Source organism: Caretta caretta, chromosome 7, assembly GCF_965140235.1.
Source record: "Caretta caretta isolate rCarCar2 chromosome 7, rCarCar1.hap1, whole genome shotgun sequence".
Taxonomy (NCBI): Eukaryota; Metazoa; Chordata; order Testudines; family Cheloniidae; genus Caretta; species Caretta caretta.
Genome location: NC_134212.1, coordinates 64426960 through 64448080, shown reverse-complemented (window position 1 = coordinate 64448080; position 21121 = coordinate 64426960). Strand labels below are relative to the sequence as shown.

Here is a 21121-nt window from a genome sequence, read left to right as displayed (position 1 = left end):
GGGGTTCCATATTTTATGCCACATATTGTGTCCATTGTGTGGCACCAGCCTTCAATTCATTGTCTAATTTATTAGTAGTACCATTGTCAGAGCGCTAGGAACCCCAATAATTCACCAGCACCTCACTGTACTGGATGCTGTAAAAACACAGAAAGGCCCAGCCCTAAGGAACTTACAGTCGAAGTATAAGACAACCAATGGATATGGACAGACGGGGGAAGACAATGAAACAATATCACTCAGCATGAGAAGCAGTGGTAACAGCACACCAGCTGCCTAACCATTAATACATGTTTTGTAACCATCATGACAGAGAGTTTTAAGGAGGCATTGAGAGAGGAAGACAATGAGGTGGCCTTGTGGATGTTTACATGGAGCTCTTTGTGGGAGAAAGCACAAGGGAGTTTATTTGAAATTTTAACAATTGGGCAATCAAAGCCTGTCATCACTGGGTAAGTGGAGGCAGGAGTCATCAGCTTCACAGGGTATATGTCTTGTCCTTACCTCATATTGCATACCCTTTTGATTGGTAAGCATATGTGCACTCTCAGACCTGTTCCCATCATTCAGAAAAGGAATGGCTGGAGTCTCAGTAACTCCAGATGAAGATAGTTTTCTAAAATACAGAATATTTGGGATTAAAATATAGGGATGGATGCAATAGCTTCCGTTGGATCACAAAATTTGCAAATCACTGAGCTCTTCAAATGAATGGCTCAGCAAAACAATGCAAGAGGAGCAACACAGCTTCATAAATGAGCTCTGTTTGCATGATCTGACAACAGTAATTTAATTTGCATTATAAATACTTCATAATGTGTTAGTAAGGGAACCACAGCATATTTTGTAAAAGTGACAAAGTCTTAGCAATAATTACACACACAGAAATCATCAGTGTACAATTAAAATCACAAAGAGGAGTGTGGAGAATGGAAATTTCTTTGTATGGAACATTTGGAGATTTTGAAATTTGCTCTTGTACCAGTTAGGAATGAAGCTGGAAAATTTTGAAATTCCTCTCCAAAAGAAAATTCTGAAAGAAATTTAGTTTCAGGTCAACCATAACATTTTGTTTTGACAAAACTGAAATGATTTGGTTTGATTTTGATATTTTTAATTTATATTATTATATAATGAAAAGTTATTTCTCACAAGGAACAATCAAAATGTTTTGTTCCAAAAATGTTGAAACGGGATGTTTTTGACAGTGCTGGAACTTTTTTCCTATTATTTGCTTCAAAATGAAATCAAACATGATTTCACAAAGCATTTTGATTTTGACAGACTAGCATATTCCTGCAGAATATGGTTCCACTGAAGTTTTTCCACCCAGTTCTAAAAATCACATAGGAAATGAAAAAGTTCAGGTTCCAGCAACAACATTGATTAAGCTGCATTGCACATCTCCTGTATATTTTCTGATAAGCAGTTCATCGTGGGCCCAGATATTCAAAGAGATCTGCCAGTGCTCCCATGGAGTGCCAGAGGGAAAGAGTCCACTTTTTGTACAATCAGGGCCATATTAAATGAGATTTAAACAGAACAGCAACAGAAAGTACTGGTGCAGCAAAGCCAAATTAAGGCTGCTCTTAGAACAGTACCATTTTGCATTTCCTGACTCTTCTTGAGATTTTGAATTGTGCAGCTTTTAACAGCTGAAGGAATTTTGTTAAGCATTCAATACAATTTCATTTCTGTTTCTTACACGGATGAAGCCTGGAATAGTTCAGAAAGTTATGAGCTTGTGAAAAAAAAATATAATGGAAACAGTTTTGCAACCTTAACTACATCAGGGCACAGATTTCTCAGCTGTTGTCAGTTTCCATCAGGGGCAGCTGACAGGGGAACAGCATGGGAAATGGTTGAGTCTCATTGGCCCTGGGGCCACTTCTGAGTTTAAGAGTTTCTCTAATTTACACCAGCAAGCTATGGGCCCCACAGGGCCTTCCACTTACTAGGGACTGCTGGAACACACCTAGGTTGAAGGATGGCAGCACAGGAGAAGGCCATACTGGCTGTATACCTAACCAAATCCAGAAGAGGATGCCACGGTCTGGGGAGCGATGTGGGTCTTAGAGGCGGAGCAGAAGTAACGACGGTGAGACACCACTAGAGGAGAGTGCTCCGGTGAAATGAGCGCTAATTCCCAGGATGGCCAGCAGGAGGCACCGCAGTGGTGAGTCCTGACCTGTTGCAGTGACGTGCTTAACAATACAGTGTGTCAGACTTCACCAATGTAACCTAATATTGTTTGCCTTTCTAACAATAAACTCTGTGTCTTCATTATTTTTAATCTGTGTTAAAATAATCCATGTTAACTATCTTTACTGCAATCAGATAATGTATGGTAAAACTGCCATTGCCTTGTCTAAAATAGAATTCTAACATGAGCTAATTAACGTGTTAAAAATGTTATTTTCCTAGTGAACATGAACCCTGTGTCACTAATTATTTTCCACAAAGACATGAAATCTAAAGGTAAGAACTCAATATTGAAGTTTATTGCTGCCAATATTCAGGCACAAAGACCTGCATGGATTATATTTGATTTGCAGATTAAGAGCTCAAAAAGAGCAAACTTTTACTCATGTGAATAATCCCCTTGATTTAAATGGGAATGCTGGCTTGAAAAAGGACTACTTGCATAAGTAAGCCATTGCAAGATTGGTCCTTAAAGTAGAAAAAAGCCTACTCATTTACTCTAATAGTATTATCGCTAAGGCCCTGATCCTGTTTCCCTCCAAGAACAAACATACATTACTCCAGAAACTTCAGTTTGGATATTTTATTTTTCAGTATAACTGTCACAAATACATTAACAAAACACAGCAGCTAGACACAGTTCCCTGTAAAACCACCCATCTCCTATTCCCAAATATGGTTAGCCAACAAATAATACAGCTATCCCACTTCGTTGTTCTGCCAGAGCTACAGGACAATGTAGTAACTCCATAGAAGCAATGTATCTTTAAATCCTGGTGGCTTAGCGATGACCTTTTTTAAATAGTTTGGCAGATCACCATGTGAACTGTTCAAGAGCCACTTGTTACTTGATAACTTACTGACCCCCTGCAACTTCCTCAGAAATCACCCCCTGAGAGAGTTTAAGAGGCAACTGATTTGTTTATTATCCTATTGTTTGGGTACACGAGAAGGTGCGTGCACACATACTTCAGCCTGGGGAAGGAAAAGAGAAATAGTTTGATATTGTGTGTGTCATCTCTGCTAAGACACGATGGCAAAATATGGTGCACAGCACAGCTTCCATTCAGACAGCACCGGGAAAGATGGCAAAGTCAATTCTTACACTGCTGCAAGGCCTTGAGAGGGATGGGAGGGTGGAAAGACTGGCCCCTGGCTGAATCTGATTTATACTTTAAAAAACCTGGTACTCTTACTGACGAGAGAGCCCAGACGAGTGCTGAAAACAAAACTGGTTCACAATGAACCTTGTAAATGCTCATCAAAAGCATTTGTGCCCCCTACTCCAATACGGTATATACATTGCACTCGTGTGCACTCATCATTTAAGTGCAGTATTGGATTAAGCAGAGTCAGTGAAGGGAGTTAGAAAATAGCTGGTTCAGCATGTCAGTGCAATATTTCTTAGGCTGATTGGTGGCATTTACAAGGCAACTGAGAACAGAGAATGGTTCTCATTTTCATCATCAAGTTGGATACACCAGCAAATGAGGGCATCAGAGCCCTGATCCAAAGCCCATTGAAACCAAAGGAAAGACCCCCACTGACTTTGAATGCAGCTTTGAATGCAGCTCATCTGGTGGGTAGCAGCTTCTGCTGACCAAGTATTGGTCTTCCCATGCTACTGGACAATAAGATTGTTCCTAGCTGTGTGGGAGGTGATTAAAGCATTTACATTTGCAATCAATAATTCTACAGTCCAAACTAGTGTTTTCAAAGGAACAAATTGTCCCATAAAATTACATGATTGGAGACTGTCCTGATATTCCAAGAGTGGGCAGAGTTATTATGCAGAGGCCTTGGGTTTGGGAACCAGATTGGGATCAGTGAGGGTTAGGAGGGCCATGCAAGGGACAGCCTCACAAAGGAGAGAAGGATGCAGACACCATCATTGTTATTTACTACTTGTACTGTGGGTTGTGCTGAGAAGTGCTGGTCATGGGCCAACACCCTTCTGTGCTAGCTGCTGTACAAACTCAACACAAAAAGAAATCTCCCTGCCCCAAAGAGCTTTTCTGCACATTCATGTACACAAGCTTCAGCAAATGCTCCCAGCCCTCAGTCACGGGGACATAGCCCTCTGCTGCAGCTAAGGAGAAGAAGGGGAAATGCGTGTGTGCTGTGCATGTATGCAGCTTCAAGGAGAAACTGAGAACCCGATGAAAAGGATATTTTAGGACTAGCCTACCCTGAATCTCCACCCTGAAGGTAGAGTAATTTGATGTGGATGAGGCAGGGGGATCTCTCCTTAGATCCCTTTCCTGTCAAGAGATTGACATATTACAATTTTGAACTTGTGAACAACCTACAGCCCAGTCCTGTAGCTCTGACTCAGGCCCAATTTGAATCAACACCTAAGAAAGGACCCAGCAGGACTGAGCCCAAAAGATTTGCTACACCCTGAAACAGTATTTCAGTTCAAAACATCTGAGAATGAAATACCTTGAATGCTACAGCAATGTATGTAACACAGACAGCAGTAAACAGTCCCACATGTCTTTAAATAATATACTAATACATTATAGCCATAAAAAAGTAATAGTTAAGATTATTCAGATGACTATACAGAACTAGTGGATTTCATTGAGAGTTCTAATTCAGCTAACTTTACTTAAAGTTGCTACGTTATTTAATACTAAAAAAAAATCTTTGGTCACATCTCATTCCAAAAATATTATTGCCTCCAAAACATTTCTGAGAATGATACAAAGGGTTTTGACATTACAAAAAGTAAATAAGGAAAAAAACAAACAAAAAAAAGAGAGAAAAATCACGTGGTCAGTTTGCAAGTGTTTTTTATTGTTTGAGGCAGGGTTAAAGCCTTTGATTGAGACAGGAACGTATATGCAACCAGACAGAATGTGACAGTAGGTTATTCTAGACTCCTCTGTTTAGCACCCTGCTGCCTGTGATATGCTTTGGTCAAAACATGAGTTGATGATTCAGAACAGATATTATGATACAAATGAGCTAGGATGGCAACTTGCTGTTATTTTGGTCACTGAGTTAGAAATCTAATAATTATTTATGTCACCTCCTGAGTCCCCAAAAGCTCAGGAGCCTTTTAATCAGAATTTGGTTTCCTATCTGTAATAGCCAAATAAGAGACTATGACATAAGCGAAGTTGTGCTACTGTAGCCACAACTCACTTCCCAGCAATTTGTACAGCAGCCGCCTCAGAGACAGATCTGAATTTAAAATAGATGGGGCCAGATGCACAGCTGATGGAAACTGTGTAGCTCCATTAAAGTCAACGGAGCTATGCCAGTTTATAGCAGCTGAGGATCCGGGCCCTGTATATTTTAAACATATTTCTATTAGTATATATTTTTATTTTCAAATTTAAAAGTAAATGTAACGCTGGTTAGCAGTTTCATATTGACAGCCATGGTGAGTCAAGTCTTCCGTTCATCCAGAGAGGCAAATAACATGGACAGTAGCAGTGCCAGCTTCCCTTCATTCCTCTGCCAAGGTGCCTCATCATTTTCTGGAAGGACCACCTCTGGCAGAGAAAGACATCAGTCTCCAGTCCCATTCCATCCACAGCATCTGCTGAAGATTGCCAAAATACGGGCCACTTGTAAGTATTTAGGTTTGTGAGAGTCACCCGTCTTCTAGGAAAGTGAACACAGACCACCAGCTCATTTCATACAAGCCAACAAATAGCCACCAGATGGTAACAGCTCTTAGACAATACCATCATGGGCTGGTTTTGAAATCGCAGCCTAGAGGTGAAAGGCTCTGCATACTCTTTGTCAATCCCATGACATCTAGTCACACCAAACACAATGTATTAACTCTTGGGAACTTGAAGCACAGTAACAAAGGAAATGAGTCGTTGCTCCAAACACGTTCACCTCATTTGCTAAAAAGACTTGCGAAATGCTAAGGATTTTCATTTCTGAAAATTTTCATTTTTCATGACTGAAAAGTTGACAAGAAGCCATGTTTACATAATTGGCATGTATATTAATAGGGGATTAATAATGACCACAATAGGGAGGCGACTAAGATATATACCAAGATTGTAAATTATGTAGATTCCAACAATAACGTTAGTGATATGAAACAAACAATTGTACCTTATTTTCCTCTATTTATCATCTATGCTCTGCAGGGTTTTGTTGCTTTCTCCTTTCAAAACATTTAATTCTAAATCTAATCTCTGCACATGTTAAAAAAATCTTGTCAAATAAACCAAGCATAAGTAGAACTGTCACTACCATAATCAAGCATGTACAGTTAAACAGTGTGCCCTCTGTGTCACATATTCTGCAATGTTAAAAATGGCCCCACTTCTGAATGTTACGATGTAGTAAAACTTGAGATTTAAATCAAAAATAGGATGCTTTGGTTCAGTTGTGTGTGCAAAACTGCTTCGACCCCTTTTCTTCAATAAAAATATGCAGATTCAGTGCTATGCATTGCTAACGTGTTTTCATATCAACATTGCTGACAACATATCCTCCGCCCCCTTAAAGAAAGAGCAAAGGAAACTGCGAAGTTTGACTTGTGATAAACACTGTCTGAAAAGGTTTGTGTGTGTTAAACTTAAGTACTTGGGGGGGGGGGATAAGGGCTTTTTAAATCTTCAGTTATAGCTGCTGTTTTATGAGCATATTGACACTGCAAGCCTCTCTCACTCAACATGCAAACTTTAGATAAAAGCATTGCTCTTGCTAAAACCAACTGAGCATGCTCACTGAAGCCCCAGGTGTGACCTTTGCTCTTCTGTGTGCAGCAATTGGACCAGGCAATCCATCATGGTGTTCATCCTGTCAGGCCTGGTGCTTGGCTGCAGCTGTCTGTCACACTGGTGGATGGGACCTGCTTAAAGGCAATCATGTCAATCTCTATGTGACTACTCAGACTAAGACAGAAAGATGATCTTGACAGGCTTGGCAAAGTCAGCAGAAGGTACTGGAGGACTTTAGTTACACGCAGAAAATGTAGATGCAATTTGTGCTTTTTGTGTGCATGTTTTGTGGATTGTTTAAAGAGGCATGGAATGGTGCTGTTTTATAGCTGGTCATCTCGAATGAATCTGTTGCCTTCCGAATGTTTGCCATAGTAAACGTAGCGACATTTTCCCAGAACACCTACAGTGAAAAGAAAACAAATAAGGAAAAAGTGAGCAATTAGCATGGTATGTAATGGAACGATATTACTGAGGTTGGGGAAAAGAAGGTTCCTCTGTGTTTGGCAACTGCTCTCTCTCTTGCCTATCTCGGAAAGCAAAGTATGTTAATTTGAAATTAATTTATTTTAATTTATGGCACTGGGGTCAGCCCTGCAAACACACACTTGAGTACCTTTGTGAATCACCCTGTTAAGCACATATCCACGCCCTACTGCTTTTTGTAGGGATGGCATTGTGGATAGAGTTGTATGTTTGTCTGTTATTGTTCCAAAATATGGATATGGGGACGAATCTTTCTAAACCACATGGTTTTATTGATAAAAAAATAATACCAGCAAACAACAGCTTGGCACTGATCTAGTGATATAAACATGAAAAAACTCTGTTCAGACATCCTCACAACAGCCCTTTGATGTAAGTAATTATTATTATCCCTACTTTGCAGAGACAGAGAAGTGAAGTGACTTACCCAAGGTCATCCAGACCTCACTGCCCTCCTTTTCTAAATATAAATGGCTCTATGAGCCAGAGCAATGGTAAAGGGAGAGCAAGGCATATTGTCTGTGGAAGCCATATTTAAACGTTATACATTGTCCTTCCGCTAGTGGTGGTGGCTGATATACAGCGATGGCCAATACCCTTACATGGGAGTGCTGTGGCAGTTACTGACAATGCCTCCTTTTGCCCCCCAAGGCATGTGCAGTCAAATTATTATTGCCTTCTGCACAAGGAAGCCATGTGCAAGGGTCTCTCTGTCTCCCTCTATCTTGGGATTTTCTAAAGCTCTCACCACTATAGTATCTAGCTCATCCACTCAAGGTCCACCAACACCCAGCCCATAGGAAACAAAACATTATGTATAGGGACAAAAACTGGGAGGGAATATTCCCATTTACTGTGCAGGGCTTTAAATTTGACAGATCCCACATGAACAAATGGGATCTTATTAGCTGCACCTACATGCAGCATGAATTAAGCATTCTTTTAATAATCTTTAGGTAACGTAGCAATATAATTATAAGCATCAAATAAGCTATGAAATCCCTGGAAGCAGGGGCTGTGCTGGATTAAAGCTAATCCCTATTATTGTCTCCTTTTTTAAAGCATCAGGTTATAACACATTCCTATGGAGAGAAATTGATAGGCCTATCGCCGGTTTTGAAAAACACATTCCTCTTAAGGGAAGCACAGAAGAGGGCTATATGTGCTTTGCTTAGCCCCTTCTCCGCTTCCTTCTCTTCCTCTCTCCAAGTCTCCAATAACCTGACTGATCAGTGGAGCAACTTCCACATTCAAGGGAAGAAATTATTCGCCTTCATAAACCAGTGTCTGGTCAAAAGCAAGTTCTCACATCCTGAGATGCAAAGCGTGGTTGCCACTCGTTGGTAGAAAGCTTGGCTGGGCTTCTAGAGGTAGAGCTCTGAATTCACAGGATATGAACAGTTTATTGATGACCTTCTTCAGACTCCTTTTTCACTGTCACTGATAAAAGTCCTATTTGAGGTCTGCAGTGTTTCTTCGGGACTGGAAGCGAGACTGCTCACGGAGATCTTGGTGAGAGAGTGCTGTTTGATGAATGCTGGAGACTGCTGCAAGGTGTCAGCGCTTAGAAAATGAGGCAAGGACATGAGGTATTAATACTGTCAATGATCTCTTGACAGGAAAACAGATACGACATTCACCGTCAGATTTAAATAGACATCAAGTGCATTAATGACAAAAGGGCAGACTTCAAACAAAGGGGGCTGGATGGTGCTGCGCTGAGCGAGTGCAATACCCTGATCTGAAAAGACACTGTCAGAACTACAGACAGACCTAGAATTGTGTGCGGTGACAGAAAACAGAGATGCCGACAGAGATACCGGTGCCATATTATGCCAAGTATATTCTAACAGTGTCTCCAGCTCTAACTAAATCTGACATCATTTCCTATCACTTATAGTATTCTCCACTGCTCCTGCAGAATATTTCTCCCCAGACATCATTACAAACTCCACTGTAGTTTTAGAGTTACTGGCAGGCCTGTTCTGTCATGGAGGTTGGGTCTAGAGGCCTAAGGATAACCTCAGTCAATCTAAATTTGGAGTTTGCTATAGAAGTGCGCTCATTTTCACTGATATCTCAGCTACTTGAGGTGATCTGAACGCTAAAGTGTGAGGAGCTGTCACCTTGAATAAAATCCTTAAAGCAAAGACGCTCAGTTCCTGGGATGCTCAGCAAAGATGTCGGACTGTCTGGCAGCAGGAAATGAAATCCAGCTGCTGCTGCTCGCCTGGGGATAAAGGTGCTTGGGCTAGTGACAGTTAAAGTCAGCTTAAATTTTTGAACTCCCGCAGCCTACAATTGTTTAAATTAAGGAAGTGTTGTCTCCACAGAGATTCCCTACCAAGGCGCACAGCTGTGATTCGATTGCCAGGCAGATTATACACACTGCTCAGAGAGCCTTGATAAAAGCACAGTTGAAAATGTTGCCATGAGACTTTATTTATCATGAAGGTTATTTGTAAAACAATAGGCTTGCTCATAAATTAAATGGTGACTTTTTTTCCCTCCTCCTCTCCCTCCCCTCCCCTGGCTTGAAGAAAACTGTGAAAATTACAGAGGGTTTATATGCTGCAGTAAGAGCTTTTGATGCTACGGTATGGAATACATGGATTTAGGAAATCTACTGTGTCTGACTAAGTAGGAGACAGTTTCCCCCCCACATCTGCCATGTGTTCATTTGTTTGCAGCTTCACAAACTCATGTGTGTGTGTATGCATGCACATGTGTGCAGGGGATGACAACATATTTAATGATGTGTGGTGCTTTTAATTAAAATATCTGGCATTGGTCATAATAAGCTAAGTATACTCTCAATGCATCAACCTAATGCACAGCATTCTGAATGAGCTTTCTGCTCGGGGCTCTTGAAAAATGACAACATGAGATCTCTTGAGGGATCGTCTCCCCCCAAATGAGGTTCCAATTTTTTTCTTAAGTAGCTGCTTCCACCATCACCATAAGCTGTTAAAACTATAATTAAGAAAAAATTACATAGGGAAGAATCATGTTTAAATATACCTTTTATCTTTTAAATTCCCCCTCCTTCAGAATGGATGTTCTAATTATGACGGGTAAGTAACAACCCTGCAGTCACTTGTGTGTGTTGTGGTATCAGTCTTTCTTCACCAACACATTGTAGTGTCAGCAACACGAGCGTTGCCTTAGTTGGGGGAAAACCCAATTATCCCCATAAATAAATAAATACATACATGCATACTAAAGCAAGTGAAAAAATGTTAAAGTCATGTTCTCTCCTTTTAAATTGGGTGTGTGTTTCAGAGAGTTATTATGCCATCGATTCCTCAATGTTCTTTTCTAGAGTAAAATATGTTTTCACTTCTTGATATTTTTCTTGGGGACCAGACAGTAGAAGGAATTCACAATGGGTTATGGGACAATGCACTTCTAGGTCACCAGTTCAAATCAGCTCAAGTTAGTTGTGACCTAATGCTAAGACTATCTGGTGGCATCCTGGTGCCATTGCATGAGTTGTTGGCTTTAATTTTCCTAATGCTTGTAATAATTCTGATACAGGTAAAAGGTGCTACCATGTATTAGCATATAGTAAAGTATTTGCATTTAAGAATATTAGTGAAAAAGATAATCTTATTTACATTAGGTGAGAAGGACTATATTCCATAAGTAAACCAAAAGGGCATATGATACTTTATACAACACTATACTATGTCTGTGTTCAGGGGGATCCTAAGCAGAAGTCCTGACTGCTTTTGGTCTGATCACATGGCAATTAGTACCAAACTTGATGTCCTAACCAAATTCCAGTTTAGCTAATTTTATTCTGACTACAGTACCTAAATCCCACCCCATCAGTCTGTGCTGGATCAGATATTCATCTTCACACTTCTTGCCTCACACTGTTGGATAGTGCCGCTGTGGGCTATTAAACACCTGTCACCTTCCACCAAGAAGCTAGTTACATTTTGAGTGGTGGTTATAGTATCAATGTGTAAACTGCTTTCTGGATGAATCAACACCATTATAACTTTTTTCAAAGGCTCTGGGAGATTTTCTCCCATCATGAATGGGAACTGCAAAGTTCCCTAAAATACTAATTGCAACATTCCTTATAGGAAGAAAAGGAGTACTTGTGGCACCTTCGAGACTAACCAATTTATTTGAGCATAAGCTTTCGTGAGCTACAGCTCACTTCATCGGATGCATACTGTGGAAACTGCAGAAGACATTATATACACAGAGACCATGAAACAATACCTCCTCCCACCCCACTCTCCTGCTGGTAATAGCTTATCTAAAGTGATCACTCTCCTTACAAGGTGTATGATAATCAAGTTGGGCCATTTCCAGCACAAATCCAGGTTTTCTCACCCTCCGCCTCCCCACACACAAACTCACTCTCCTGCTGGTAATAGCCCATCCAAAGTGACCACTGTAAGGAGAGTGATCACTTTAGATAAGCTATTACCAGCAGGAGAGTGGGGTGGGAGGAGGTATTGTTTCATGGTCTCTGTGTATATAATGTCTTCTGCAGTTTCCACAGTATGCATCCGATGAAGTGAGCTGTAGCTCACGAAAGCTTATGCTCAAATAAATTGGTTAGTCTCTAAGGTGCCACAAGTACTCCTTTTCTTTTTGCGAATACAGACTAACACGGCTATTACTCTGAAACCTTTCCTAATAGGAGAGTACAACCCTATTTACAACTAATATTCACAGGAGAATAAACATCTGTCTACAACCAACTCAAGTCTATAGTGCTACTCATTTAGACAAAACACTTCCATTAATTTTAAACATACTTAAGACCATCGCCAGTTAGCAAAGAACATAAGCAAGTTCTTATGGGTAAAATTTTCAAAAGTGCCTGTAACTGAAAAGCCTAAGTCCCATTTTCTTCAAGGTATTTGGGCACCTAAAATGCAGACAGATGCACAGTGGGATTTTCTAAAGTGACTAGAAGTTACCTGAAAAAGTCCCACTAGTCACCTACTTGTGTCTTAGGTGCCTAAACACCTTTAAGAATCTGGTGCTTAAGAGTCAAAGTCTGACTTTCAATGGAACATAGGCTCCTAAATCACTAAGTTCTTTTGAAAATGTTCCCCTACATGATTTGCTAAATGGGGCCTTACATTCCATAAAGAGTTCCTACTTGTTTTAGTTAAAAATAAGCAGGTCACACTATTTATTCCAAAATTATTTATTCCTAAATAATTGAGAACAAATATTAAAACAACTGAATGCTGCAAAAAAGCGTGAAAAGCCCCAAAATGAGCAGCTGTAAACTATCTGCTTAGAAAGAAAAGGAGTACTTGTGGCACCTTAGAGACTAACCAATTTATTTGAGCATAAGCTTTCGTGAGCTACAGCTCACTTTATCAGATGCATACTGTGGAAAATACAGAAGATGTTTTTATACACACAGACCATGAAAAAATGGGTGATTATCACTACAAAAGGTTTTCTCTCCTCCCACCCCACTCTCCTGCTGGTAATAGCTTATCTAAAGTGATCACTCTCCTTACAATGCGTATGATAATCAAGGTGGGCCATTTCCAGCACAAATCCAGGTTTTCTCCTCACCCCCACCAACCCACCCTCCTGATCTCAAAGTGACTATCCTTCAACAAAAAAAAACTTCAAAAACAGACTCCAACGAGAGACTGCTGAGTTGGAATTAATTTGCAAATTGGATACAATTAACTTAGGCTTGAATAGAGACTGGGAGTGGTTGATTCATTATAAAAAGTAACCTATTTCCCCTTGTTTATTCCTTTCCCCCCCACACACTGTTCCTCAGACGTTCTTGTTAAACCCTGGATTTGTGCTGGAAATGGCCCACCTTGATTATCATACACATTGTAAGGAGAGTGATCACTTTAGATAAGCTATTACCAACAGGAGAGTGGGTTTTGGGGGGGGGTGGGGTGGGATGGGGAGAAAACCTGGATTTGTGCTGGAAATGGCCCACCTTGATTATCATACACATTGTAAGGAGGGTGATCACTTTAGATAAGCTATTACCAACAGGAGAGTGGGTTTGGGGGGGAGTGGTGGGGGGTGTGGGGAGAAAACCTGGATTTGTGCTGGAAATGGCCCACCTTGATTATCATAAACATTGTAAGGAGAGTGATCACTTTAGATAAGCTATTACCAGCAGGAGAGTGGGGTGGGGGGAGAGAAAACCTTTTGTAGTGATAAACACCCATTTTTTCATGGTCTGTGTGTATAAAAACATTTTCTGAATTTTCCACAGTGTGCATCCGATGAAGTGAGCTGTAGCTCACGAAAGCTTATGCTCAAATAAATTGCTTAGTCTCTAAGGTGCCAAAAGTACTCCTTTTCTTTTTGCGAATACAGACTAACACGGCTGTTATTCTGAAACCTATCTGCTTAGAGGAGCTCCAATACACCGCTCCTGACAATAAGTGGAGATAGGCTGTTCAGTTAGTTTAAAAACATATAAACCCCCAAAGAATCAGCCCCAAGTTCAGCCCTTTCCCTGGAGCATAGATAAGTCACCCTCCATGGGTGACTTAGATAAGGGCATAAATAGATAGATCAGGGCATAGAAGGCAGACTTGGACCCAAGCATAGAGACTGCAGTTCTACTGGAACTTGTGGTTGCATCACCAGGGAGGATGTCTGACCTAGACCGTTTGGAAGGAAGAAGGGTTGTTTTGGGGTTATGAGGGGGTGGAGGGGGGAGGGGAGGAGTTGAGAAAGGAAGTTGGGGGGGGGAAGGGAAAGGAGGAGGCAATCTGTAAGGAACAAAGATCTATATAGCTGGCCTAAGAGAAGGTGGGGGAATGTCAATAGGTTTAAATACACATTCAAGATTTTATGTTCTTATTCTGGACTGAGTCTTCTGAGTTTCATCCATCAGCTTTAATTCACACATGTTTCTTTATTTACATTTGGATTTTCAACAGTTTTTCTCCCTCCAAGAGCAAGTCCAGTCACGAAATAAAAATATCACATTCAACTACTTTATTATTTCCCCTTGGTGATTGTTCCATTGCTTGCAGTGAAACTCTCCCTAATCTTAGAACCCAGGAAAGAGGCAGTCCTGGGATAAATAGCCCACCTGAATTGGTTTCTACCTGTGCACTCACACACACACACTTACTACTTACCTTCCTTTAGGCTCATTGCTCAACTAGTGGAGGCCAAGACATTGTCAGATCAGTTGTGATACCTTTTAGAGGCAGTGCAATGCTGGAATAACAGCATCCAAAATAGTGATCCCCACTACTATGCAGGGCAAGCAGACAAAATATACAGCTTGTCCTTGGACCTCCCAACACCCAAACATCTAGAAGTCTATCCATATTGGTGGAGGGAATACCGGGGAGGGAATGATCTCATAGCTCTAATTAAGAGTCCCTAAACTATTTTACAATATCTGCCAAAGCTACCCAATCCTCACTATACTGTGCTATGAGTGATGGCTATTAGATTATCGTGCATTGCTTTATACGAGCAGAGACTCTCATAGAAAAGCAACCCGACTGTCTCAAAGTCTCAGTACCAAGGATATCCAAAGTTATCTGGTGTCTGACTGACTGACTGTCTCATAGGTAACAGACAGTTTTTTGTTTCTTTCTTTCAACATGATGCCTCATTTGATAAAATAAGAGCAACTTATTGCTCCTTTCCTACATTATTTTCTTCTTACACTGCTAGAATATCTACAATAGAAAAATGTAACATCTAACTGAAGAGAAAATGCTACTGCTAATGCTGAAATCTATTTTCATTTGCATTTTTAAAGTACAAGCCATGTAAAGGTGCTGTAGATGCTATGGGAATCTAAGAGTCACTTTAACACGGCAAGTAGTTTGAGTGGTTAGAAGAGGAAACTAGGGAGTCAGAAATCAGATTCCTGGGTTCTAATTTTGGCTCTGGCAATGACTTGCTGAGTGGTCTTGGAGAGTCACTCTGACTGCTCTGTGCCTCAGTTTCCCCATCTGTAAAATGGGGAACATGCCATGGTGTTGCTAAACAACATTTAAAGAAATGTAAAACCATGAACAACTGTCACCTGGGGAAGTGGGAGAGTTGGGCCAGCCTTTGCCCTCAGCATGCAGCAACTCTAACCTCATCGCATACAGGACTCCGACTCAGATGATAACTACAGGAAAGTGATTGTAATGGAATCTGAGTGTGCCACAAGTAAACTTGCTCACTGGTGGCTGCAGCTCCCCAACTGCCAGACTAGAGGCTGAATTCAAGTCACTGGATCATAATTTTCAGGTTATACATCAGAGCAGCAGAAGCAGGAGCCAGCAAAGAATGAGATAAATGCTGAGCTGGCCAGCCCTTCCCCCTACAAATGCTTGCACTTTGGGCCAATATCAGTGGGGAGAAGCATCTGCATCCCCTCCCAAATGACCTGCTAGAAACTGCTCTGGGGCACTAGGCCTCAGCTGTAACCCCTACATATGGCCTGAAGCTTCTGCAGCAGGCTACAAAAGGCCCAAATCATGAAAGACCCAGACCCGGGTCTATTTAAAATAGACTTCAGACTCGAAGCTTCCTGATGTCACAATGGACTTGGACTTTTTTGGACTATGAACTTCCCCTCCTTCACTATATCAATCTCCTCTCCTCTTCCCTTTTTATTCCTAACAATTTCTCCACCGTCCTCTGCTCCCCCACAAATAAATCCCATGGAATGAACAAGTCATGGGCCACCCACCCGAACCACTTGTTGGCATGGCTATCTTGAATTCCCTTCCCCCATCCTTGGGCTGCTTTTGTCCTCTTAGATTGTAAGCACTGCACAGTGAAGCCTCAATGCTGACTGAGGACCACTGTACGCTACCAAAATACACATGATAAATAGTAAGAATCAGGCTTAGATTTCAGCAGCTTCTAATGAGTGAAAGGGTTTGAGTTATGCCATTCTCTGCTCTGCCTTCTCCAGCTGAAGTCATTGCATGTGGCTCCAAATACCTCTGAGCAGATACTATATGAGCATTGGCTTACAAGACTAGCAATACCCTGGCACCAAAAGTAGTAATGAACTAAGATGACATCAGGAAATGCTATCAGAAATACCAAAGAAAAAGATACACAAATATTAACGCTTCTTACATTATAAACTAACAGTCTTTTAATTGATTTTTTAAGAGAACGAAAGTGCTAAATGTAAGCAGAAATAATGGGCTAGTCCTCCAAAAGTAGCTGCACATAAAGGCAGCTTCGTAAGGCCGAGGGTAGCTGCCCCAGCCCAGAGCGAGCTCCATCTTCATCAAAGAAGCAATCGGATACTATGATGATGGGTACAGTATAGAACAACAGATCTCCCCATAATAGAGGGGAATGTGACCAATTGCACCACTCTTCAAGACAGTGAAGATCTTTTAGGTGGTGTGCTGCTGTCCTGCACCTTCTGCTGTGTCTAGAAGTGCTAGCATAACCCACTATATTAGTCATGGGACTGCAATGGCTACAAATCTCCTTAGCCCCTATGCAAGGGTGCCAAGAAAGTGATGATTCATTCTCCCCGAATATACATGCCTTCCGGTTGATCAGATTATTTCCAGGAACCAAGTCAAACTCATATTTAGTCCACAGCAATAACATTGGCATTATGCACCTAACTTTATCAAACAGGGAAGAATCAGAACAAGCAAGTGAGACCATGAAATTATGGCAACTATCCTGCACAGACAAGTACTGTGTCATGTCAAGGCTCACTGGCCTGGTTGTAGGAAGGGAAAAAAAGCAGGAAGGAAAGCAGTCAACAGGGAGAGGATGTTGGAAAAATTTGCAATGAAGGTGATAGGAATACAAAGATGTGAAGTTTGCATCCCAGGCCAGGGGAGACTGCATAAATGTTCAGTGTAAACGAGCAGTCGAGCTGATGTGTGATAAAGTGCAGCCTGCTGTAAATACACTTCAGGGCTCCCAGTGCAGCTGGGGATGAAACTTGTAATTTAAAAAAAAAAAAAAAAAAGGAAGAGGAAAGGGCAAAAAAATGCACTGCAAGCTTTTTCTCACATAATCTGTTACTGGAAAATTGAGACGCTTGTCCAAGTCCGTGGGAATAAGCTGATGAGCTGATACTTAATAATAAACCATATTGTGTCATGGTGCAGAGTCATCTAGATCCATTCAGGCCACAAACTATATTACTTTATACAGCCCTGGCTGACATACATTTAAAGCCCTCTACACATTAAGGACCCATTAGGCTGACAGATTAAAAGTTATCTTGGAGCTAATGTTTCCATTATGTGTGTCCTGGCAGTGGAACAATCAACACATTGTTCCTCAGATGTCCGACTTTGTTTAAAGCAAAGAAGAAAAGGAGGATAGCTCTCCCTCCTTGAATGACATTGACATGATCAGCTTTGATCTGGGCATGTGCTGTCTACAGATCATCTACGGCTGGCTAAAACAAAACCATTAAGGGCAAATCACTTTAAATCATTAATCAGTTCTGTACTGTCCAGGGTAGTTCAGTAATATTATAAGGGCCCACATTTCTGCACTGGGACTTCTTAGCAATCCTTCCACACTTCTGATGATGATTGCAATATGCTGACTTTTTTTCCTATTAAAAACAAAGCAAACAAACAACCAGCCCTCCCCCTTCCACCACTCAGATGTGTGTCTTCACCATTGTTGCTATTTCAAATGACTCTGTGGATGTGACAAGCCTAGAGGTCAGTATGAACATTTTCTTGTTGAATATTTTGGATTTTTAAAAAAGGGTGGAGTAAAATTTAAAAAATAATCAAGCACATACTTGTATTTTTATTTACTGGAGTTACTGAGCACCAGAAACACTGGCTATAAAGATATCAACTTTTCCAGAGGTTAACTTTTACATATGAACTGAGGCTCAAATTTATATAGATTGGATATCTTCAAAGGGAAACAGCTATGAATTTACAATATCTATTTGTACTTACATGTCTCATTTTCTCATATGTATTATAAATAGAGTGGATAAAAGATGGAACTGTTTCCAAAGAGCATGCAAGGATCAGATGCAAATCAGGTAAAATTTGTTAAATGCCCTTCACTCTCCATTCCTAGATTGAAGTCACAAAAACTTAAGTTATTTATTAATAGCCAAGTGCTCCAAGCTGTACTACTTCCGCTTATTTTAGCTATTAACACAACAGCTGCTCTCCTTCCTCTGTCTCCCCCCTCGCACACAAAAAAAGCGCGCACACAACAAAAAACCAAACAAACCTCATACTGATTTCTCTTTAGTCAATTTAAAGTTGAGGTCATCACCACTAGAGGGCAGCATCCCTTTGTCTATTAAACTGGCTAAAACAGCAAACTAAATATTCCCCTATGACAATTAAACAATACTGTTCCTTAGTTTTGCAGCCAAGTTTATGTTCTATAATGGTCAAATCTTATATTTATACAATCTGTGCTTTTAACCTTTTACCTGGAAGCCTGATTTCTGGTGGACTAACCTCAGTGAACATCAATTTGGGTATATGGGTGGCTACAAAAAGAAGTCATAGAATCATAGACTATCAGGGTGGAAGGGACCTCAGGAGGTCATCTAGTCCAACCCCCTGCTCAAAGCAGGACCAATCCCTCACTATTTAGTTTCAATATGTTTCATAGAGGGAATAAATATACATACAAATTGAATTGATTGTTCTGAATTACGTTTCTTTTATTTCTACTAATGCAACAACATGATCACTGCATTGATGCAAGTGATACTTCTAATGTATTCAGAATGGTGGGCAAGGAGGTTTTAAAATCTGATCCTTACTGCATATTAAAGTTCAGCTGCTCTGTCAACTCCTCCCATATAATCTTAGAAGACTCTCAGTTGATTTGACTAACATATGCAAAAGTGACATTTCTGTAGGCTGCTCTCCACTTTGGGTTACACTCTACTAATAATACCTCCATTAATCAGCAACAGAATTAAACCATAAAGAATGCTAGAGCCATTAGGGAAACAGAGGATGAATATAATTATATTGTACTTCACAAAGTTTAGGAATGTGCAGATTGCATTAGCAGTAAAAGGAAAAAAAGGAAAGTAAGCTCTTTCAGTAACTGTGATAGGATTAAATAAATGTACCATGATTTATGTGGTAGAAAGTAAACTTTTGGAATAATTGTTCGGAAAGTCTGCAAGCATTCCAGCAAAATTACAAATTCTTATATGAGCAGCAGGGCCCTTCTGGAGAGTTTAGAAGTAAATTTGGCTCATCTCATGAGTAAAATTTGCTTTTTGGATCTCAGATGTTTTCTGTTGGAGGAGTTCACATTTTTTTTTAAAAAGAAAGCCATCCACAATTCAGTCTGGCTCAACTGGTTTGAAATTTCTCAAGAGAGTCATTTGAGATAAAGACCAAGTTTCTTCCCCAGCTTTAAAAATAAAAAAGCAAGTCTCTCAAAATTAAAGAGCACGGTTAAACAGTGCTGCTGTCATATTATGATACTGTGACAATCAATTAGGGGAATGTTCTTTGTATACGGTTACTCATTCCCTTCCATAAGCCATTCATCAGAAACAAAGGAGACTTTTAACTGATTGCTAATGATAGGATTAATAGGATTCTTCTTAATATAAAGTAACCCTCCTTAAGGGACTGGCGCTGCTAAGTGCTGGGTTCCCTTGACTCCCAGTGGGAGCTGCAAGTGCTTAACACCTTGCAGCAGGCATCCAGATCTCACAGAATCGAGTGTTAAAGGTGCTCCCCACTCTTCCAACCCAGGTGACATATGGCTCAGCTGAAACCAGAAATACATCCGAGCCATAAAGTTCAGCCCTGGAGCCGAACTTCCTGGAAGTTCTGCAGGCATTCAGCTCACTGGTTTTAGTTGGGGCCTGTCTCTAGCTGAAACAAACCCTGCATTATATAGAATACACACACAATGATTTGCTACTGCAAAGGGTTCATAGCCTAATTCTCAAACACTGACTGACTCCAGTAGAGAGTGCCAAAACATTGTCACTGTTTTCTATCTTAAACTCTCTCCCGCTCCCTCAGCCTCCTTTTAAAAACATGCTAATGAGGGAGAGGCTGAAGATTAAATCACAATGGACAGCAGAATGCAGTTTACAAGAGCACTCCGCCTCTATGGAAGCTTGTGCTGAAGACTAAAGATAGGAAGCTAAAGAAACAACTCAAAAGAGGCACAGTAAAACCCCTCTATTAGGGTCAGACTCATTAAAATTTAGTCAAAGCACCAAAGACTTTCTAACAAATATTACACTTAGTAAACATATTGCTCTGGAGCACGGATATTGGTGAGAGCTTTCGGAGTGTGTCAATTAATCAGTATTCAGCCGCTTTGACAGCTTGAAATATTACTCACTTATTTGGCTGGTTCAAATTTGTCACACTTGACTATGTCATAAGTTAACATGTTCCCATATTAAAAAGGAGCCAACTGGCACATGTGCACATTGGACATAATAAAACACATCTGGCCAAACAATCAAACAACGCTGATCACAGCATCACTGGCAAACACAAACTAACAGCAACTGTCCAGGACATTACTAAGTTAAACAGGAAGCAATAACCTGCTACCCGCTACTTTACCAAATGTCTATTAAATAGTTAATTGAAAGACAGAGCCCCCAAAGCACTCTGTTTCCAAGGTACTCTCCTGCATGGTTAAAGGTGTATACATGTTTTACATGTCCTGGGTCATTTGCTTATAAAGAGGAAGTGCTGAAGGGGGAAGTTGTGCCTCAACCCAGTGAATGTCACTGGAAGGTCATCAGGGCAGTGAAGATTACACATCAC

At 40.6% G+C, this 21121-nt stretch overlaps 1 protein-coding gene across 1 annotated transcript in view; it reads right to left on the bottom strand.

The window, feature by feature from the left end:
- Positions 1-2770: 2770 nt before the first annotated feature.
- LRMDA (leucine rich melanocyte differentiation associated) overlaps positions 2771-21121 on the bottom strand; it is a 951314-nt gene continuing 932963 nt past the window's right edge. The window contains exon 7 of the mRNA XM_075130766.1: positions 2771-7302. Within this exon, the coding sequence (XP_074986867.1) occupies positions 7223-7302 (80 nt within the window). The 3' untranslated portion in view covers positions 2771-7222. The remainder of the gene's footprint in view (positions 7303-21121) is intronic.